Raw genomic sequence first — 23688 nt, forward strand, 5'->3', positions numbered from 1 at the left:
TGTTGCACTTTGGATTCCATGAATGATTAATGAGCCTGCAAGTGGCCTCTACCTTTAATTCAAACAGAAGAATCCAGAAGGCTGTGCTGATTTAAATTGGTGATTACAGACTATCAGTGAGGACTCGGTGTAATTGATTTGGCTGATGGCCAATGAATTGGCCCAAAAGTTTGTGCTGTGCCTGGTAACAGGTGGTGATTGGATCTGATCCCACTGGAATATTTTCAGAGTCACAAGTTTTTCAGTTTGGTTTCAATTTGACTCCTGGCAGCTTAGAGAGAAGACCCACTGTCTCTCCTCTCTGTTTTTCTCCAGAATGGCTGTGTTTCTGAACTGGCAGAAAGCCTGGATGAATCTATTTGCAGGAAAACCATTACTGGATGCGCAGGCGAAGTCCAGAATCTGTTAACTCTCCCCAGAAAAGCTGGCATAAACTGACTATATTTCTCCAGAAAGCCTGCTGCCTGTGAGTGCTACTTTCTCTACACTACATAAGCCTGGAGACGAACCACAAACTGATCTGAAAGCAAGGTTGGAGGAAACAAAGTCTCTGCCTCTCCAGGAAAGATGCTTTTAGACACTGCAGGATAAACAGTACAGGCTGCAACACAAATAGTGTAATCTACAAGCATACCATGAAGAAAGCATGCTGGGAACCATCATCTGAAGCAAAGATTCTTTTCTCTTGCACATATGTTTTTTTCCCTTTTCCACCCCTCCATGTTTGTCTTTTTTATATAGAGAGTGGGGAGGCAAGTTAAAGTAAGAGTTAGGTACTTATTAATATTTAACCAATTGTATTTGCTATGTATTTCAGCAATATTCTTGTTATAAATGAACAGTAACTGTGTTTCAACTTACAAACCTGGTGACCATAATTATTAGACATTCAGAGGCCAAAGGCTTTGGGTATTTTTGTAAGAATTATTGGTTAATTCACTTTTGTTCTGACTCCGGTATGAGTGGGGCTGGAATTGACCGCGCACTTTCCCAGGGTGTCGTAAATGTCTCCATCAGGGTCAGAACTGCCAGATATGGAACTCCGCCACCTGTACGGTTATGTTCCTGCGCATTGTGCTTCCTCTTCTCATGTGAAGACAAGAACACATTTATGAGTTCCTATTCTATATGGCTGAAGATTACATGCCTCCTCCCCAACATCACTGTGCTCAACGCATTGCAGGACGTTTCCCTTCTGAAGGTGCCTGTCATCCTACTCAGACCTAAACAACTTTGATCTCCATTGCCACTCAAGCTGCTCGTGTACCACCTTCCAGCCCCACCAGATACATGCCCATCCACATATATTCATTCAAATTGCAAGGTGCCTCCCATACTCACCCTTGCAGAGCGGAGAAGGTAATTTACCCTCTTCCGACACTGCATTCAAGTCCTATGCATATAGCACAACTGTTCACTATCATTGCCACTTCTGTCCACATTTTCTTGGTTAGATGTGGAGGCTTCCTGTTGCCATCACCTAGCAACAGTATCTCACATTGATCGCTGATTGATTGCAGAAGGGACCGCAAGCAATCATCAGCGAAATCATTCGGAGCTCCTTTGTGCAGGAAACAATGCTGAGTTCAGCCTTGAGCCGGGGATCTAAAAAGTCCCAGAGTGCTGTGAGATAGTGGGTTCGTTTGAAGTGCTACAAGTGCCGGTAACGACCCTGCTAATCCCGCACATAGACTTTCTTTTAGTTCGATCTCACCCCCTGTTTTGGATTTTGCTATATTTGTAGCAGACTGGAGTGCCAACTGAATGAAAAGAAAAATTTCATTCAAATCAGAGCAGAATATCAATGATTTTGCATTAAATGCTAGCACATTACTATCAATGATAATTATGCAAATGTAATAATATATCCGTGGATAGGATGCAGGGGTAGGTTTAGTAACCAGAAAAACTGGGAGTATGTATCTTACAGGGGAACCTTATCTTTTAAAAAGATTCTGTTTCCTAATTGCAGCTAACCAGATTGAAGGCTGGTTGCCGGTTGGTCAGGTAGGCCAAAGGCTTCAGCCTGGGAACTGGCGTCAGCAGAGGATCTGGCATCAGTTACAGGCAAAGTGAACACAAGGAGATCAGTCAGATTGTGGACATGAGGTTGGGCAATCAAGCTGGTTCTTTTTAATATTTTAAGAACCAACATAGCTCAGGTACGATTATCCGCAGCTCCAACCACCCCTATTAATAGCAGTGGGTGGGTTGGTTTCAGGTTGTCCATTCCATAGTATTTAACACCCCACCTGCCATGGAATTGGAGTTAATATCACTCCAAATGTCAACATTTAATGCATAAAAGTTCAATGATCCATTATAGAAACAATAAGGTCAACTGGTGCCAATCCTTCCCTAACAGTACTTGTACTGTACCTGGGACCAAAATAACAGTTACAGTATTTGCCTGATTATAAGATACACAGGACTGTTAGACACAAGGGGCTGGATTCTCCGATTCTGGGGCTATGTCCCCATGCTGGCATGGGAACAGTGGAGTTTTACGCCAGAATAAATGACGGAAAACAGTCACAGATTCCCTGTTTTGCAGCGGGCTAGCATGCCGGTAGCATAGAGCACCCGGCTCTAGCTGGCAATACACCCCGGAGAATTGCCGGGTCCGTGGCCGCGCATGCGCACGGCGGCGGCCTGCAGCGGCCGCACCGTGCTACATGGCGGAGGCAGCTCATGGATTCGGCCCCCAAAATAGTGCCCCCGCTTTGGCCGGCTCGCACGCCTCGGACCACCTCTCCACAGTGCCGCCAGCCCCTAATACAGTTACCACCCTGCCTGCGGATCGGCCCTCCCCCAACTGGACTGAGTCCGCAGCTGCCATGCCGAGTTCCCGACGGATGGGACCACACATGACTCATGCCGTCGGGAGCTCGACTGGTCGGGGGTGGAGCATTGGGGGTCGGGCCTCAGGCAACGTCCTGAGGCCGTCGACATGTGGCGGGGCGTACTCCAAGAGTACGCCGCTTTGGAGGGGGCGGCGCATCGTGAAAGCGGCGCCGCCCCCGATTTGGTCAGAAACTTGGATTCTGCAGCCGATCGCTGAACGCGATGTCGGCTTCGGCGACCGAAGAATCCAGCCCAAGGTCTTTATTTCAAAAATGGTGAAAAAATATTTTATTGAATATAGGTACTTAGCCTCAAGGAACAAAACCAACATGTGACATGATGTTTAACTATTAATATTGACCATTACAGAGCAAAAACAACATGCAGCACCAACTCTTACTAATTGTAGAAGCCCAAACATTCCCCATCACTGTTCTTAGACGCATCATCACTGACTGGACTGCCACTTTCTTCAAATAGTACGTCATCATTTCTTGAATAACTTCACAATTATCTAGTGGTTCACTAATCGCCACTTACTCACAAACGTATGTAATGGTGGCTGTTAATTCACCCTGTTGATGTCAAGTCATGATTTTGTGCTGCCATTCATTCAGTCCACTCCTCATACATTGGTGCTTTAAATGGCTTGTTTGTCAGAATGTCCATGAGCTGGAGTTGGCTTGTTCTTATTCATCCTTCGAGGTGAAGAGCATCATCTGAGGTGTTTGTTTGGGTTTCAGTGGATATGTAGGTGACTGTCCAGGCTGATCTGTGCCCAGATGCTCTGCTGCAAAAGTGATCGGATGCCACAGCTATGGCTATTATTTTGCAGCATGCTAACGAAATGAGTGCATGCTATTTCGTATTTGTACTCCTTCTTCATCTTGCACTCACATATCACTTTCTTGGTTGGAGAAGGAGCAAAACATCTTTCAGCTGCTCTGTTGGTATACCACCACTTCCAGTTTGAATTCTAACATATAAGAAAACTTTCTTTGTCTTGTACCCATGGATTTGCATCAACTGCTGGTACATGTGTGCAACTCCGAAACATGTGGGCAGCAAGGTGGCGCAGTGGTTCGCACTGCTGCCTACGGCGCTGAGGACCCGGGTTCAATCCCGGCCCCGGGTCACTGTCTGTGTGGAGTTTGCACATTCTCCCATGTCTGTGTGGGTCTCACCCCAGTAAACCAAAACAATGTGCAGGGTAGGTGAATTGCCCCTTAATTGGAAAAAAAGTTATTTATTTTTTAAACTCCGAAACCTGTGCTATTGATTTCTATGAGGTGGAGATGCCGGCGTTGGACAGGGGTGGACACAGTAAGAACTCTTACAACACCAGGTTAAAGTCCAACAGGTTTGCAGATTTCAGAGCGCAGATTCACCTGAGGAAGGAGCTGCGCTCCGAAAGCTAGTGATTCGAAACAAATCTTGTGGACTTTAACTGGTTTTAACTCTTATTGATTGCTATGATAGTGTGACATTCAGACCATAAACAGCACACCAATTTTCAATTAAAAGCAAATACCTGCAGATTCTGGAAATCTGAAATAAAAAACGAAAATGCTGGATAAACTTGGCACAGTTAACGCTTCCAGTCTATATGACCCTTCTACAGAACTTCAATTGACTTCAATTTTGCTGTTGCTCCTTGTTGCCACGCTCAGTCAACTGCTGCCTTGATGTAGAGGGCAGTCACGCTAACCTTATCTCTTCAGTTCAGTTCTTTTGTCCATGTTTGCACCAAGGCTGTAATGAGGTCAGAAGCTGAGTTGTCTTGTCGAAACCTAAACTGAGCATCAGTGAGCAGGCTATTGCTGAGTAGGTGCCATTTGGTAGTATTTTAGTGATGACCAAGAGTAGACCAGTGGGATGGTAATTGACTGGATTGTATTTGTCCTGTCTTTTTGAGGACAAGACATACCTAGGCAATTTTCCACCTTGCTGGGTAGGTGCCAATGTTGTAGTTGTACCAATAGCTTGGCTAGGGACATGGCTAGTTCTGGAGCACGAGCCTTTAATTTTACTACTGGGATATTGTCAGGACCCATAGCTTTTGCAGTGGCCAGTGCCATCAGCCAGTTCTTAATATCACGTGGAGAGAGTTAAATTGGCTGAAAGCTGGCATCTTTGATTCTGGGGACCTCGGAAAGAGGCTCAGGTTGATCATCTACTTGACACTTCTGGCTGAAAATTGTTGTAAATGCTTCAGCCTTGTCTTTTGTACTGAGGTGCTTGGGCTCCTCCATCATTGAGGATGAGAATATTTGAGAGCCTCCTTCTCTGGTTAATTGCTTAATTGTCCACCAATATTCACTGCTAAATCTAACAGGACAGTCGGGCTTTGATATGATCCCTTGATTGTCAAATCAGGGGCGTCATTCTCCGACCCCCCGCCGGGTCGGAGAATGGCCGTTGGCCGCCGTGAATCCCGCCCCCGCCCCCGCCGAAGTCTCCGAAGGGAGAAAAGTCGGCGGGGCGTTAATGGCGCCGCTGCCGCGGAGAATGTCACGGGTCTGCGCAAGGCAGCCGATTTTCGGCCTGCCGATAATCTCCCTTCCGGATGGGCCGAAGTCCCGTCGACGTGATGACCGTTCACGTCGACGTGAATCAAACCTCCTTTTCATCGGCGTGACCCGGTGCTCCAGGCTCACGCCGACCAGCGAGGAGGTGAGTGACGGCCTGGGGGGTTGGCTCTGGGCAGGAAATGGCGTGGCCGCAGACTGATTGCCTGAGGAGAGGTGTGTCTCGGCTTGTGTGTGTGTGCGGCGGGGGGGGGGGGGGGGGGGGGGGGGTGGTTAGAGTAGGCTGGGCTCCGGGGGAGTGCCGGGAGGGGGTCCGTGCCGGGGTGGAGGTTGGGGGTTGTGGAGGGGGTCCGTGCCGGGGTGGAGGTTGGGGGGGGGGGGTCCATGCTGGGGTGGAGGTTGGGGGTTGGGGAGGGGGTCCGTGCCGGGGTGGAGGTTGGGGAGGGGGTCCGTGCCGGGGTGGAGGTTGGGGAGGGGGTCCGTGCCGGGGTGGAGGTTGGGGAGGGGGTCCGTGCCGGGGTGGAGGTTGGGGAGGGGGGTCCGTGCCGGTGTGGAGGTTGGGGGGGGGTCCGTGCTGGGATGGAGGTTGGGGGTTGGGGAGGGGGTCCGTGCCGGGGTGGAGGTTGGGGGGGGGGTCCGTGCTGGGGTGGAGGTTGGGGGCTGGGGAGGGGGTCCGTGCCGGGGTGGAGGTTGGGGGGGGGACCGTGCTGGGGTGGAGGTTGGGGGTTGGGGAGGGGGTCCGTGCCGGGGTGGAGGTTGGGGGGGGGTCCGTGCTGGGGTGGAGGTTGGGGGTTGGGGAGGGGGTCCGTGCCGGGGTGGAGGTTGGGGGGGGGGTCCGTGCTGGGGTGGAGGTTGGGGGTTGGGGAGGGGGTGCGTGCCGGGGTGGAGGTTGGGGGGGGGTCCGTGCTGGGGTGGAGGTTGGGGGTTGGGGAGGGGGTCCGTGCCGGGGTGGAGGTTGGGGAGGGGGTCCGTGCCGGGGTGGAGGTTGGGGAGGGGGGGGTCCGTGCCGGGGTGGGTGATGGGAGGGCAAATGAGTTGGTCCACCTGGCCAGGTGCCAGCATCCAACAGTTGGACCCATGCGGTCCATGCCACCTGGCTGGGGGGAGGAGGGGATATGGGCAATGATGACATGTCGTCGTTCCCCTCCCCCCCACCAGGCCGTCATGTTTTCAGACCATCCAGCGATGTTGGCCGCCGTGGTGGCAGCCGCTCATGTCTATGTTGCCCTGGATGAGGAGGAGGAGGAGGAGGAGGAGGAGGAGCGTGCCAGAGAGGCGGCGCAGGCTGCCGCAGAGGGGCAGGCGGCAGCCGCCCAGGCTGGAGGGACACCTGACCGACAGGACGAGGAGGGGGAGGAGGACGTCGCGGCCCCACGGCAACGGAGGCACCCGAGGGCGCCCCGTGTGTACCAGCCCCGGCAGTCATACCAGGACCTCACGGACCGGGAATGCAGGAGGAGACTCCGGATGAGCCGGGAAACCGTGGCACAGATCTGCCACCTGCTGGCACACCTGTCACCGCGTGGCACTGGCGGGGGACACCCTCTCCCCGTGTCCGTCAAGGTTACGGTGGCCCTGAACTTTTATGCAACGGGGTCATTCCAGGCACCGAGTGGGGACCTGTCCGGCATATCGCAGACATCGGTGCATCGGTGCATCCGGGCAGTGACAGATGCCCTTTATGCCATGGCGCACCGCTACATCCGCTTCCCCGTGGACCGGGCCAGCCAAGATGCCCGGGCCGTGGGCTTCTCTGCCATTGCCGGGTTCCCCATGGTCCAGGGCGCGATCGATGGGATGCACGTCGCCGTGCGGCCACCTGCAGATAACAGGGCCGTGTTCACTAATAGGAAGGGGACCTATTCGATGAACGTACAGGTGGTCTGCGACCACCGCATGATGATCCTGCACGTCTGCGCCCGTCACCCAGGCAGTGTACACGACTCATTCGTGTTGTCGCGGTCATCAATCCCCGGCATGTACGAGGGACGCCATCCCCGGCTGAGGGGCTGGTTGCTTGGCGTCAGGGGCTACACATTGCGATCGTGGCTGATGACGCCTATACGGAGGCCACGCAATGAGGCGGAGAACCGCTACAATGATGCCCATGTAGCGACAAGGGGAGTGATCGAGAGGTGCTTTGGCGTGCTGAAGATGCGTTTCAGGTGCCTGGACCTCTCTGGGGGCGCCCTCCAGTATCGGTCAGATAGGGTCGGCCGCATCATTGTGGTGTGCTGCGTCCTGCACAACATAGCCCAGCAGAGGGGCGATGTGCCGCAGGCAGAGGAGGGCGGAGTGGAGGAGCAGCAGGAAGAGGCCCAGTCCTCCCCAGATGAGGGGGATGGGGGCAATGGTCAGGGCAGACGGGGTAGACACAGACGGGTGGCTGTCCACCGTTACCGGCTGGCCCAGCGGGCACGGGACAGACTGATAGACGCCCGCTTCACTGACTAGATGGGCGTGGGAATCGGGTAGTATGGCCACAGACCGCACACCATGACAACAGCCGACCACCCACACCCCCCACCCATCCACCCACCCAGCACCCTCACCCCCCTCCCCAACCCCACACATCCCACCCGCATGCACACCACCCCCCCACTCCCAATTGCGGATCCACCGGCGGCACAACGGGCCGGGCTCACCCAGTTGCGGGTGGACACGTGTCTATCGGAGGCCATGGAGAATGATGACAACCCGCCTCCGATGAGCTCCTGGCTCTACATCGTTGGACTATGTCTGACCCATGGCCACAGTACCACCATCCACCCGGACCATCCCTGCATGCGGCTGTGACACTGCAGCGCACGGTCCCGTCCTCTGCCCGGGGGATGTTGATGGCGGCCCAGGGGGAAGGGGGCAGACTCACCTGGGGCTGAGGTAAGACCACCCCTCACACACACACTTGCGCTCAACGTACATGACACCCCCGCACACTTTGTACAGAGCACAAAGGCAGCTTCGGTAGGTGTAACATTGACTTTAATAACCAAAGGAGTTCAGGCACGTGCCCTAGCGCCTAAAACTCATCTGTGCCCTGCACCCGTGCCAACTTACTCAGTGTCTAATTGTTTGGCCTTACGGGCCCTTTGACTACGTCTACGTGGTTCCCCAGACGGTACAGCAGAACTGGAGGTGGACTCCTGTGATTCCTGCCCTCTGACACTGGATCCCTTTGGCGGCCGTTTCCTGGGGCGTCCTGGCCTAGATGGGCCAGGCTGCGGCCCGGGCGACTGGGATGGCGAGCTGCCAGCCTGTCCTGCCCGTTGCCCACCCGATGCACCTGGGACGGAAGGGGGGGAGTCCGAGGTGTCGCGGTGTACCGGGACCTCCCCTACAGAGGGAGCCGGGACGGACCACACCACCTCCTCCTCCCTCGGGGTGCCCGATGGCCCCCAGGCCTCTACATGGGTGGGGGATGCGAACGGACTGGCCATCCGACGCGCCCCCGACATCTGGCGCTGCCAGTCCTGGAGGCCCGTGCTGGTATCGACAGGGGTCTGCAGGTTTGCAGCCATGGAGCCCCGGGGGTTGTCGAACCCTGTCTGCGACAGTGCGACGCCAGCTCGCACATGGCCACTGGCGCCGATGCCCTCAGCGATGGCCTGCTGAAACTGGGCCATGGCCTGCAGAGACTGGGCCATGGCCTGCAGAGACTGGGCTATGGCCTGCTGAGACTGGGCCATGGCCTGCTGAGACTGGGCCATGGCCTGCTGAGACTGGGCTATGGCGTGCTGAGACTGGGCTATGGCGTTGAGCGCCTCTGCCATCTGGCGCTGACACTGGCTCATGGCCTCCTGTGAGAGGGCAGCCATTTCCTGGGCCACAGACGCCGCCTGCACGGAAGGCCCCAGGCCTCGCAAACCGTTCCCCATGTCTGACACCGTCGCACCCATTGCCTCCACCGCGGACGCCACCCGTGCGGTGTCAGCCTGGGTGGCACGCATGACCGGGACCACTCCCAGCTCCTGGACGCGGGTGGACTCCTCCACCTGCGACCGCAGCCGCCGCAAGCCACCCGTCACCCTATTCGCTCGTCTCCGTGTCGGTGGTTGCATCGGATCTATGTGTGGGTGTGGTAACTGCAGGAACTCGGGATCATCTGGGCGGCAGATGTTCGCTTGGCCTGGGCTGTCCTCCGACCGCCCGGTCCCTCTGCTGCTCCTACCTCCACCTGCTGTACCGGGACGGCTGTGTTGTGCGCACCAGTGAGTGTACCAGACGCCTCATCACTAAAGTGCCCAACCGTGGTGAGTGTTTCTGCGATGGTGGAGGGTGTTGGTGACAGCAGTGGCGTTGTGTCGTGCTCTTCGTCCCACTCTGAGTCCATGGCACTTTGGGGTGGGGGTTCGTCTCCACCCATCCACTCTGAGTCACTGTCCGGTATTTCGTCTTCCCGGGTAGGGGTGTCCTGGGTAGTGCTGTCCCGGGTAGTGCTGTCCCGGGTAGTGCTGTCCCGGGTAGTGCTGTCCCGGGTAGTGGTGTCCCGGGTAGGGGTGTCCTGGGTAGTGGTGTCCCGGGTAGGGGTGTCCTGGATAGTGGTGTCCTGGGTAGTGGTGTCCTGGCTCGGATGTGACGGGGGCCTGTGGCTGCCCCCCTCATCGCTGGGTGGTCGCTCCCGCACGTGACGGGGGTGTCGTCTCCCTGTTGCTCCAGGTCTCTCCGTCTCCCGTGGTCTCCGAGGGGCATCCTGCGGGCGTCGCATGCTGGAGGGTCCGGGTCTCTCCGTCTCCCGTGGTCTCCGAGGGGCATCCTGCGGGCGTCGCATGCTGGAGGGTCCGGGTCTCTCCGTCTCCCGTGGTCTCCGAGGGGCATCCTGCGGGCGTCGCATGCTGGAGGGTCCGGGTCTCTCCGTCTCCCGTGGTCTCCGAGGGGCATCCTGCGGGCGTCGCATGCTGGAGGGTTCGGGTCTCTCCGTCTCCCGTGGTCTCTGAGGGGCATCCTGCGGGCGGTGTGCATCTGCGGGGATGGGTGCCTGGACGTTTGGTCCTGCGATACACAATGAAGCATGCATGGTTAGACATCAGGCAGTGATCAGGTGATACGGGAGAGGGGGATATAGGGGAGGGGGGATATGGGGACGGGCTGTTGGTGGCTCACTTGCTCGTGGGGCCCCGACCTCTGCATCAGCAACCTCCAGGTCCTCAGGTACGCCAGCCAGTTCCAGGGCCCTTTCCTCGTGTACGGTCAGTGGCCTCTCATCAGCGGGCCCTCCTCCAGTCCTCACATGCTCCCTATTGTTGTGTGCGCGCTTCTCCTGGGGGGGGGGGGGGTGGTGGCAGGGGTAAAAGGCAACAGTGTTAGGCAGGTATATGAATGCACGCCATCGGTTGCGCGTGCATTGCAGAGGTTAAGGTTAGGGCTGGATTCACTTGGGGATATGGGGGATATGGGGGAGGGGGGATATGGGGGAGGGGGGATATGGGGGATATGGGGGAGGGGGGATATTGGGGATATGGGGGAGGGGGAATATGGGGGATATGGTGGAGGGGGATATGGGGAGGGGGGATATGGGGGATATGGGGGAGGGGGGGATATGGGGGAGGGGGGATATGTGGGAGGGGGGATATGTGGGAGGGGGGATATGGGGAGGGGGGATATGGGGAATATGGGGGAGGGGGGATATGGGGGAGGGGGGAATATGGGGGATATGGGGGAGGGGGGATATGGGGGAGGGGGGATATGGGGAGGGGGGAATATGGGAGATATGGGGAGGGGGGATATGGGGGATATGGGGGAGGGGGGATATGGGGGATATGGGGGAGGGGGGATATGTGGGAGGGGGGATATGGGGGAGGGGGGATATGGGGAATATGGGGGAGGGGGGATATGGGGGATATTGGGAGGGGGGATATGGGGGAGGGGGGAATATGGGGGATATGGGGGAGGGGGGATATGGGGGATATGGGGGAGGGGGGATATGGGGGAGGGGGGATATGGGGGAGGGGGGATATGGGGGAGGGGGGGATATGGGGGAGGGGGGATATGGGGGAGGGGGGATATGGGGGGAGGGGGGGATATGGGGGAGGGGGGGATTTGGGGGAGGGGGGGATTTGGGGGAGAGGGGATATGGGGGACGCTCACCCTGCCTGCTCTGACGAGGTCGTTCACCTTCTTGTGGCACTGGGTGCCTGTCCGTGGTGTTAGGGCCACAGCAGTGACGGCCTCTGCCACCTCCCTCCACAGACGCCGGCTGTGGCGTGGGGCAACTCTGCGGCCGTGCCCGGGATACAGGGCGTCCCTCCTCTGCTCCACCGCATCCAGGAGCGCCTCCACATCGCGTGACTCGAACCTCGGGGCTGAGCGACGGCCAGCCATCAAGTCGGGTGTTGCGGTCGGCTGTTCCGGTCGGGTGGGGGGGGAGCTGCGCGGCCTTATGAGCCGTCACGCCGTGCAGCGCGTATGACGCTGCACGGCGTGAACCACTGCGCAAGCGCGGATCCCGTTACGTAGCTGCTAGCCCATTTCGGGCCGCAGACTATCGGCCCATTTTTATGACGTGACGCAAGTGGGATTTGCGCCGTTTTTTGCGCCGATCGGCGGAGTTTCCGCCGATAACGGAGAATTTCGCCCCATGTTTTGGAGCTTCACAGCGTTGACACCTTGGGTGCAATTCACCCAAAAAAATGACTAAGGGCAGGATTCAGTGGACTCAAGTTAAAGTCTTCTGAACAGCACATTTAGCAGGGTGTTTCTCAGGGAGTTTCTCCCCACCAAGGCCACACTTAGAGGCATTTCCTGAAAGGCTCCTTGCCAATCGGGCCACCATTTGTTTCTGGCAGCCCCGACTACCCACCCCCTCACTTCTTTAAGGTCCCCCACCCATGCCCCCAACATTGGGGAGGTCCCCGGGAACCCCCACGCTACCTGGCAAGGCCCCCCATTCCTGGGCCTGACCCTGGCACTGCCAACCTGGAACCTAGGCATCCTGGCACTTCCAGCCTAACACCCTGGCAGTGCCATGTGGGCACCCTGGCAGATCCAGATATGTATTTACCCACACTTAATCATTTTGGGGGAGTTTCTCACAGGTCAATCCCACACTTACAATTTTTCTCTGCAGTGGGGAACTAAACTCACCAGACTGGCTACTCCAAGAAAGGGTGCTTCGATCTCAAAGTGAGGTTGAGGATCCCGCACAACCCCACCATCACGGGCATTGCGACCCCTGCTGACAAGGGCAACATCCCGAACCCTCAAACCCTGAATGGCAACCTCACCTGGATCAATAAATGTTAGCATGAGCCCCCCACCCTACCACCACTATCACCTAGGCTTGAGGGTGACCCTGTCCCACACCCATACAGCCTTTTGGACATCTTGGCATCCAGCCTCCAAAAAGAACATACCCCGCTATGGGGTCGCTGAGGGTTACCCCAACTTTAAGCACCCCATTTCAGGACCCATTTCAGGCCCTCCTGTTTCAGGACACTCCCCTTCACCCTCCCAACCCTCATTATGTCCCCCCTCAATGGACATGCCCCCTCAGGCCCTTTCCCTTGGCACTGCCAACTTGGCACCCTGGCACTGCCAACCTGGTATAGTGGCATTGCCCCTGACATCCTGGCAATGCCAACCTGGTGACCTCCCGGAGAGCACCATGGCCTTCGAAACCCCCAGAGTGTACATCGTACCTGGCCTCCGCTTGTGGAGAGCAGTACTAATCGGCACCCGGGTGAGGCCCCGCCGGTGCGTCCAATGGCTTCCAGGAGACTGCTTCCTCAAACCGGCCGTGCAAATTTAGAGGAACCTAATGTCTCATTTAAATATGATTATCTGGATCACGCCCAGCGAGGGCATAATCCAAAACTTCCTGGCGCTGCAATTCAGGTGACTCCCATGTGGCTCAGAGCCAGCGAGAGCCCGTTTTGGGCCTCTCTGGTATCTTCGGGATTGGCATTCTGCTGCTGCTGAAGGCCCACAGTGCTTTTATAGATGTCCAATTTTGAAATGCTAGATATGTTTCAAATCTATCCCATTTAGCAGTGGTAACATTACACGACACAATGGAGGGTATTATGGGGCATGAAGCCATTTGATATTAAACCATATTTAAATGTGTAGGGCAGCACGGTGGCGCAGTTGTTAGCACTGCTGCCTCACAGCACCAAGGTCACAGGTTCGATCCCGGCTCTGGGTCACTGTCTGTGTGGAGTTTGCACATTTTCCCAGTGTTTGTGTGGGTCTCGCCCCCACAACCCAAAGATGTGCAGGGTAGGTGGATTGGCCACGCTAAATTGCCCCTGAATTGGAAAAAAAATTAGTTGGGCACACTAAATTTATATTAAAAAAATAAAGTAAAAAAAAAATATTTAGATGCATATTTTACAGCTTTGGAAATAGGTGAATGTAGTTTGAATAGTAGTAGTTTAAAGTTATCCGAGATAAACTTTCAGGCATGATGGATAAACCGTGTCACATCATGGCAACCCTCCTGATCAATCACGGATAGTAAAAGGCTAATTGTTCTTACAGCCTTGTCCGATCAAAGTAACAAACAGGCAGAGAGTAACCTGCTGTGAGCCGCAAAATGTCACACTATTTTTAAAAATAAGTTTAGTGTACCCAATTCTTTTTTTTCCAATTAAGGGGCAATTTGCGTGTTCAATCCACCTACCTTGCACATCTTTGGGTTGTGGGGGCGAAACCCACACAAATACGGGGAGAATGTGTAAACTCCACACGGACAGTGACCCAGAGCTGGGATCAAACCTGGGACCTTGGTGCCGTGAGGCAACAGGGCTAACCCACTGCGCCACTGTGCTGCCCCTGAATGTCACACTATAGTGATGTGGGCCATCTGTCGTGCTTCCATTGTGTTTATGCTTTAACTGATTTAGTTAACTTTTTAATTGCATTTGTAAGATTGTGTTTATGCTTTAATTGATGGAGATACAAATTGTGCTGCAAACCCTTGTACGGGAGGAAGAGTCCTTGGAAGGGCAGCAGAGACGAATCTTCCAACACATATTGAATAACGACTTTTAGTCACTGGAACTCTCACACTCAAGTGGTCTCATCTTTTAACCACAGTATCCTCAGTAAGGATCTCCAGAAGGACTTCAGAGGTCACTTCATCCGATGCTTTCATGGACAGATATATCTACTTATGGTGGATTGGTGAGGGAGAGATCAAGTAAGGTTTTCCCCCTTGTTGGTTTCCTCACCTATGACCACAGACCCAGTCTAGCAGACCTCAGGACTTGGCCAGCATGGTCAGTCTTTGTGATGGCCATTGAAGTCCCCCACCCTGGACTACATTCTGTGTCGTTGCTACCCTCAGTGCTTCTTCCAAGTGGAGTTCAGCATGGAGGAATACTCATTCCTCAACTGGGGTGGAAATCATCGGAAGCTTTCCTTGTCCCTGTCTGACCTGATGCCATGGGATTTCATGGGGCACCGAGTCGATGTTGAAGGCTCCCAGCGCAACTGCCACCCGACTGTATGCCACTGGACACCACCTCTGCTGAGTTGGATCTGCCAGTGGGATAGTACATACGCAGGGTAGGGATGAAGGTATTTAAGATAGTGGCTGTAAGATGTGATTTGGTGAGTATGATTATGTCAGATAGTTGCTTGACTAGTTTGTGAAACAGCTCACCCCATTTTGGCACGACCCCCCAAATGTTAGTAAGGAGGCCTTTGCAGAGTCAATAAGGCATGATGTGCTGTTGTTGTTTCCGGTGCCTAGGCCGATGCTGGGTGGTCTGTCCAACTTAATTCCTTTTTGACTTTTCTGTAGAGAACTGGCTCTTCCTCCACATTTCCCTCCCTCTTTAAAAGCATGATGACATAACTGAGAACAGGGATTCAGTGATTGGGCGTATTATAGGCGAAGATGTGCGCCTACCCCTCCGAGTTCAATATACTGATCCTGTGTGGAGATTTATGCTTTTCAGTATTGGTGTGCATGTGAGATTGGGACTGAGTGCGATATGTCTAATGTTAATATTTGCCTACTAAGTGACTTTCGACATAGGAAAATACAGTGTGGGTGTATTTTGGATAAATAATTGTTTATGTAGATAGGCTTAATTAGGAAAATGTATTAACTTGATCTGGTGGGAGAAAGCTTGGCAATGCAATGTTGTGTCAAATAAAGAGTCTGTCTGTTTTACTGGACTGTACAGAAAACTGTTTGTCAGAGATGACTGCTGAGAACAGATTTTCAAAAACATTTGGCCATGTTCCAAGTAGGTCAGCATCAGTGGCAGAGTTTTGAAGTATTGTTTTGAAAGCTAAGCACACAGAGGGAATACTGGCATTCAAAGTGGATGAATAATGTTTTTATAAAGCAGTGTATTCATTCTTCAGGCTAGCTTTTTCTTACATTTAGTTCCACATTTCCTTTAGAGTGTACAAACGCATCTTTATTGCTTCAAAAAGAACTATTTATTTAATCACATTAGCTGATATACATAATAATCACAATGTAATTTATTTCAACTTGTAGAAGCTGAAATACATATTAATTAAAGAGGACATGACAACGAATACTATAATGCACAGAAGCTTTGCATGTGAAGCTGCACATACATTTTAATGCATATACTAGGATAAATTTTGTGTACTTAAAACATACAAACCCAAAAAAAAAAAATTCTGCTCTACAGAATTCACACATTTAAAGAGATAAAAAAAATTCTAAGTGGCATAAAGAAGGGGATTAAGTAACAAAATCCATTTAGTATTAGGGAGATAATGACAAATGCTATGCAAAGCATTTTTAATTAAGAATTTTAAAAATGTATTGCCAAAAATATAATATGGATAACAAGGCCAGATGTAAGTCAGACTGATGTTTCTTCAATTATCGTGTGTGTGTGTGTGTACACCCAAACAAAAATCAGCCCCACTGTTACATCAGTTTAACCAAATCTGTTAGCTTCATTGAAAACTTTAAAACAAAAACAATGGGAATCCCAAACACCCCAGTCTGGGTGCTGCAGGGATGCATATGTTTAGATGTACATAAACCATTTACTGATACATAGTTGAGCCTCTGAATAGGTTATGTTAATAAACTATTTATTACATGCTGGTACAAACATCGTTGGAAAAGTTATTTTTCTTCTTTCTAATTTTAGTACCGAGCTCCTCTTGTAATGGCTTTGAAGGTTCTGTTCAAAGGACATTTCAAACAGCAATAGATGAACAGATGTGTTTTGTAGCAACCGTCCGTCTAGCAATACCTCAGTTCATAAAGGTTAGTATATATGGGCAATGAAAATAGAGAACACCAGATTTCCAGTGTCCCAAGGATTAGTCCCTGAACAGCAACTGATAGGTCAGAGACACTTTAGATATTGGCCCTCTGGTCGCATTTAAATTAGACTGGCGAGCTACGGATGCCAGTTGCACATCCCTGGGAAGTTCACTGGAAAAAGGGATTTACATTTCAGGAAAAGAGTTGTAGGCAATTGGGAGGAGGCTTAGCAGGGGGTGGCAACAGTCTTAAGGACTGTCCTGGTTACTGGCACTTCAATCTTTACCAATATGACAGCTGGTCATATTAGACGCCCAGGTGCTTTTTACAGGCAATGTCAATAAATTTCTAGGAGACACTGGGCGACATTCTCCGACCCCCCGCCGGGTCGGAGAATCGGCGGGGGCTGGCGTGAATACCGCCCCCGCCGGTTGCCGAAGTCTCCGGCACCAGAGATTTGGCGGGGGCGGGAATCGCGGCGCGCCGGTTGGCGGGCCCCCCCGCTCGATTCTCCGGCCCGGATGGGCCGAAGTCCCGCCGATAAATTGCCTGTCCCGCCGGCGTAAATTAAATCACCTACCTTACCGGCGGGACAAGACTGCATGGGCGGGCTCCGGGGTCCTGAGGGGGGCGCGGAGCGATCTGCCCCGGGGGGGGCCCCCACGATGGCCTGGCCCACGATCGGGGCCCACCGATCCACGGGCGGGCCTGTGCCGTGGGGGCACTCTTTCCCTTCCGCCTCCGCCACGGTCTCCACCATGGTGGAGGAGGAAGAGACTCCCTCCACTGCGCATGCGCGGGAAACTGGCCGCTGACGCTCCCGCGCATGCGCCGCCCCGAGATGTCATTTCCGCGCCAGCTGGCGGGGCACCAAAGGCATTTTCCGCCAGCTGGCGGGGCGGAAATTCCTCCGGCATCGGCCTAGCCCCTCAATGTTGGGGCTCGGCCCCCAAAGATGCGGAGCATTCCGCACCTTTGGGGCGGCGCGATGCCCGTCTGATTGGTGCCGTTTTGGGCGCCAGTCGGCGGACATCGCGCCGTTTCCAGAGAATTTTGCCCACTGTTTGAATTTGTCCATTGATAAAATTTAAATACCAGTACTTTTTTCAGTATTCTTGCAGTATGTCAATACGGGGAACAAATTCTGAATTTGAGTTTGAACTATAAACCAAATAATGACCATTAGGAATTTTTGGTGCTTATTAATATTAATTAGTATTAATCAATTAACATCAACAAATGAGGAGGTAGTGGCGTAGTGGTATTGTCACTAGACTAGTAATCCAGAAACCCAGGTTAATGCTCTGGGGACTGGGGTTTGAATATCACCACAGCAGAAGGTAAAATTTGAATTAAATAAAATCCTAGAATTAAAGGTCTAATGATGACCGTGACACCATTGTCGATTGTCATAAGAAAACATCTGAGGCGAGATTCTCCGACCCCCGCCCCCCCGCGATTCTCCGGCCCGGATGGGCCGAAGTCCTGCTGCTAGGATGCCTGTCCCGCCGGCGTGAATGAAACCACCTCTCTTACCTGCGGGACAAGGCGGCGCGGGCGGGCTCCGGGGTCCTGGGGGGGGCGCGGGGCGATCTGGCCCCGGGGGGTGCCCCCATGGTTGCCTGGCCCGCGATCGGGGCCCACCGATCCGCGGGCGGGCCTGTGCCGTGGGGGCACTCTTTTCCTTCCGCCTTCACCACGGTCTTCACCATGGCCGAGGCGGAAGAGACTCCCTCCACTGCGCATGCGCGGGGATGCCGTGAGCGGCCACTAACACTCCCGCGCATGCGCCGCCCGAAGATGTCATTTCCGCGCCAGCTGGCGGGGCACCAAAGGCCTTTTCCGCCAGCTGGCGGGGCGTAAATTAATCCGGCGCGGGCCTAGCCCCTCAAGGTTGAGGCTGGGCCCCCGAAGATGTGGAGGATTCCGCACCTTTGGGGCGGCGCGATGCCCGACTGATTTGTGCCGTTTTTGGCGCCGGTCGGCGGACATCGCGCCGATACCTGAGAATTTCGCCCCTGGTTCACTAATGTCCTTGAGGAAAGGAAATCTGCCGTCCTTACCTGATCTGGCCTACACTAACCCCAGATCCACAGCAATGTGTTTGACTCTTAAATGCCCTCTGTAATGACCTAGCAAGCCACTCAGTCCAAAGGAAAGCCTTCAAAAATATGATGGGGTTCAGAATAGGCACATTCCCATGACAAATAAAAGAAAGACATCCAATGCTCGAGCTCCCTAGCTGACCATGCTGCCCGTCTAACCCAAAATCTTCTACACTTCTGGGGTTCGTAAAACGTGCTTGTTAGGTGAACTGGGCATTCTGAATTCTCCCTCTGTGTATCCGAACAGGTGCCATAGTGTGGCGACTAGGAGATTTTCACAGTAACTTCATTGCAGTGTTAATGTAAGCCCACTTGTGACAATAATAAAGATTATTATTATTATTATTACCACTCTATTCACGTCCTATTCATGTTTTTGTCAAGACGCTCCTTAAACGTCACTATCATAACTGTTTCCACCACCTCCTCCAGCAGTGAGTTCCAGGCACCCACTACCCTCCGTATGAAAAACTGCCCCACACATCTTCTCTAAACTTTGCCCATCACACCTTAAACCTATGTTCCCCAGTAATTGACTCTTCCACCCTCGAAAAACTTCTAACTATCCACTCTGTCCATGTGCCTCATACTTTTGCAGACTTCTATCAGGTCGCCCCTCAATCTCCGTCGTTCCAGTGAGAACAAACCGAGTTTATCCAGCCGTTCTTCATAACTAATGCCCTCTATACCAGGCAACATCCTGGTAAACCTCTTCTGTACCCTTTCCAAAACCTCCACATGCTTCTGGTAGTGAGGCGACCAGAATTGAACACTATATTCCAAGTGTGGCCTAACTAAGGTTCTATGCAACTGCAGCACGACTTGCCAATTTTTATACTCAATGCCCAGCCAATGAAGGCAAGCATGCCATATTCCTTTTTGACTACCTTCTCCACCTGCGTTGCCACTTTCAGTGACCTGTGGATCTGTATATTTCCCACCTCCAGACCTCCCAAAATGCATAACTTCACATTTGTCCAGATTAAACTCCATCTGCCATCTCTCTGCCCAACTCTCCAACCGATCTCCATCCTGCTGTATCCTGACAGTCCTCATCACTATCTGCAATTCCACCAACCGTTATGGGTCGTCCGCAAGCTTACTAAGCATAGCAGTTACATTTTCCTCCAAATCATTTATAATGATAATATAATAATAGCTTATGTCACAAGCAGGCTTCAGTGAAGTTACTGTGAAAAGCCCCTAGTCGCCACATTCCGGCGCCTGTTTGGGGAGCCGGTACTGGATTATATATATTACAAACAGCAAAGGTCCCAGAACTGATCCCTGCGGAACACCACTAGTCACAGCCCGCCATTCAAAAAAGCACCCTTCAACTGCTACCCTTTGTCTGCTATGACCAAACCAGTTCTGTATCTATCTTCCCAGCTCATCTCTGATCCCTTGTGACTTCACCTTCTGTACCTGTCTGACATGAGGGACCTTGTGAAAGGCCTTACTGAAGTCCATGTAGACAACATTTACTGCTCTAACTTCATCAATCAACTTGGTCACTTCCTCGAAAAACTCGATCAAGTTAGTGAGACACGACCTCCTCCTCACAAAATCATGCTGTCTCGCTAATATGTCCACTTGCTTCCAAATGGGAGTAAATCCTGTCTCGAAGAATCCTTTCCAATAATTTCCCTACCACTGACGTAAGGCTCACAGGCCTGTAATTTCCTGGATTATCATTGTTACCCTTCTTAAACAAAGCAACAACATTAGCTATTCTTCAGTCCTCTGGGACCTCACCTGTAGCCAGTGAAGATATAAAGATTTCTGTCAAGGCTCCACAAATTTCCTCCTTTGCCTCCCTCAATATTCTGGGGAAGATCCTATTGAGCCCTGGGGACTTATCTATCTTAAACTTTTTCAAGATGCCCAACACCACCTCCTTTTTGATCTCAATGTGACCCAGACTATCTATACACCCTTCCCCAGATTCATCATCTACTAAGTCCTTCTCTTTGCTGAATACTGATGCAAAGTACTCATTTAGTACCTCACCCATTTCCTCTGGCTCCATGCATAGATTCCCTCCCCTGTCCTTGAGTGCGCCAACTCTTTCCCTGGCTACCGTCTTGCTCTTCATATACCTATAAAAAGCCTTGGGATTTTCCTTAATCCTGCTTGCCAATGACTTTTTGTGACCCCTTCTAGCCCTCTTAACTCCTTGCTTAGGTTCCTTCCTACTTTCCTTATATTTCTCACGAGCTTTGTCTGTTCCCAGCCTTCTAGCCCTTATAAATGCTTCCTTTTTCTTTTGGACAAGGCTCACAATATCCCTCATTACCCAAGGTTCCCAAACCTTGCCATACTTATCCTCCTTCCTCACAGGAACATGCCGGTCCTGAATTCCTATCAACTGACATTTGAAAGCCTCCCACATGCCAGCTGTTGATTTACACTCAAACATCCACTGCAACCAAAGATTCTTCAGTTCCTGCCTAAATATTGTCATAATTAGCCTACTAAGGTCGGTGGTCAGAAGACTTGGACAGACAATAATCTGTGACAAAATGAGTTGGTATTTGCAAATGTATAGGCTAGTAAGTGAAACTCAAGACAGGATGGTTAAAGACATATCAAATTTCACTAACTTGATTGAGTCCTTCATTGAAGTAATGGAGAATGTTGATGAGGGGATATTGTTTAATGTGCTACATGGACTCTCAAATGGATAGTAACAGACTTCAGGAGGATGAAGACAGACTGATTAAATAGGCAGTGACATGGCAAATGAACTGTAATGCAAAGAAGTGTGAAATGATGCATTTTGGCAGGAAAAATGAGGGGTTGAATTCTCTGCCCCGCTGCGCCACATTTCTGCCTCGACCCGCCGGCGGGATTCTCCGTTACGCTGGCTGGTCAATGGAGTTTCCCATTGTGAGGCAGCCCACTCTGTCGGGAAACCCCTGGGCGCCGACAAAATGGAAAATCCCGCCGGCGGAGAACCCCGCCCCAGGTGAGGCAATGTGAACTTCATGTTGCAATTTGAAAGGAGTTGCAGGAACAGTCTGGAGCATTTGTACACAAAACTTTGAAGGTGCGGACAAGTTGAGAAGGCTGGTGAAAAGACAAATGGGATCTTTCACTTTGTTCACCGCGGAATAGAATAAAAAAGCAAAGAAAGGGCGGCATGGTGGCACAGTGGTTAGCACTGCTGCCTCACAGCTCTAGGGACCCGGGTTCAATTCCGGCCTCGGGAGACCGTCTGTGTGGAGTTTGCACTTTCGCCCCGTGTCTGCATGGGTTTCTTTTGTGTGCTCCGGTTTCATCCTGCAGTCCAAGGGTGTGCAGGTTAGGTAGATTGGCCATGCTAAATTGCCCCTTAGAGTCCAAAGGGTTAGCTGGGGTTACAGGGATAGGGTTGGGTTAGGGCATGGGCCTAGGTGGGGTACTCTTTCCAAGGGTTGGTGCAGACTCGATGAGCCAAATGGCGTCTTTCTGCACTGTAGAGATTTCTATGATTCACTGAACCCTACTGGTTAGGCCTCAGCTGGAGTGTTATGTTCAGCTCTGGGCACCACAAATTTGGGAAGATGTCAAGACCTTGGAGAGGGTGCAGAATGGTACCAGGGATGAGGGACTTCAGCTCTGTGGCAAAACTAGGATTGTTCTCCTTGGAACATTGTTACACTTTGTTAGAAGTATTGAAATTATGAATGATCTTGATAGAATAAATAAGGAGAAACTGTTTTCAGAGGCACGCAAGTCAGTAACTGGAGGACACATATTTAAAACGATTTATAATGGAATCAAAGATAACTTGACAAAATATATTTTATACAGTTTGTTGTTGTGATCTAGACTGCACTGCATGAAAGACTGGCAGAAACAAATTCAGTAGTAACTATCAAAATGGATAGGATGGCACAGTGGCGCAGTGGTTAGCACGGCTGCCTCATGGTGTTGAGGACCCGGGTTTGATCCTAACACTGGGTCACTGTCCGTGTGGAGTTTGCACATTCTCCCCGTGTCTGCATGGGTCTCACCCCCACAACCCAAAGATGTGCAAGCGAGCTGGATTGGCCACGCTAAATTGCCCCTTAATTGGGGGAGAAAAAAAATTGGGTACTCTAAATTTATTTATTAATAATAATAATAATAATAATAATCTTTATTGTCACACGTAGGCTTACATTTACATTGCAATGAAGTTACTGTGAAAAGTTCCTAGTCGCCACATTCCAGCACTGGTTCAGGTACACAGAGGGAGAATTCAGAATGTCCTAATTACCTAACAAGCACGTCTTTCGGAACTTGTGGGAGGAAACCGGAGCACCCGGAAGAAACCCACGCAGACACGGGAAGAACGTGCCGTCTCCGCATAGACAGTGACCCAAGCCGGGAATCGAACCTGGGACTCTGGCGCTGTGAAGCAACAGTAGTAACCACTTTCCAAATGGATTGAATGAGGAATTGAACGGGATCTATAGGGCTATGAAAAAAGAGCAGGGAAATAGGTTTAATTGAATACCTCTACCTGATGCCCAGCACAGACATGTTGGGCCAAAGGACATCTTTTTGAGCTGAATCATTCTATGATACAACAGAGAAAACCTTAAGAGTGACCGTTGGTTCGGAATGTCTTGGTGAGAATTTGCTGTTCATTCAATAATGAAAGTGTCATTCTCACATCTCCAAACGAGAATAAGACATACATAACTATGCCATCATATTCATGAATTATAGACTTGCTGGATTTATTCTGAAAATTTAAAAAGGGATAGATGGAATACAAATGAAATACTGAATTAAAATATGTTCTATACTTTTAACCATGTTTACAATACTTTATTTCAACACAGGAGATGTGCATAATTGAGGAGCCTTTAGAAGAATTTACTTCTAGGCATAGCTTGGAGTGGAAGTTTTTATTTCTTGATCACAGGTTAGTGAGAATTTATTTTTGTGTTCATTGTAGAATTTACCAGTTTCATACTTACCAACCTGGTTCAGGCATAAGTAGTTCTGGAAGCATTTTGTGTTGTATTTCTGG

General features: G+C 51.8%; 1 protein-coding gene across 5 annotated transcripts in view; it reads left to right on the plus strand.

Annotated features, from left to right (window-relative positions):
• Nucleotides 1-23688, plus strand: part of LOC140391761 (large ribosomal subunit protein eL31) — a 245433-nt gene that overhangs the window by 96585 nt on the left and 125160 nt on the right. For 4 of the 5 annotated variants that reach the window (XM_072476605.1, XM_072476608.1, XM_072476604.1 and 1 more), the window contains exons 8-9: nucleotides 16460-16578; nucleotides 23498-23580. In XM_072476605.1, coding sequence (XP_072332706.1) covers nucleotides 16460-16578; nucleotides 23498-23580 — 202 coding nt within the window. The remainder of the gene's footprint in view (nucleotides 1-16459; nucleotides 16579-23497; nucleotides 23581-23688) is intronic. The other variant, XM_072476609.1, reaches the window with a different exon arrangement.

The sequence above is a fragment of the Scyliorhinus torazame genome, chromosome 15, assembly GCF_047496885.1.
Source record: "Scyliorhinus torazame isolate Kashiwa2021f chromosome 15, sScyTor2.1, whole genome shotgun sequence".
NCBI lineage: Eukaryota > Metazoa > Chordata > Chondrichthyes > Carcharhiniformes > Scyliorhinidae > Scyliorhinus > Scyliorhinus torazame.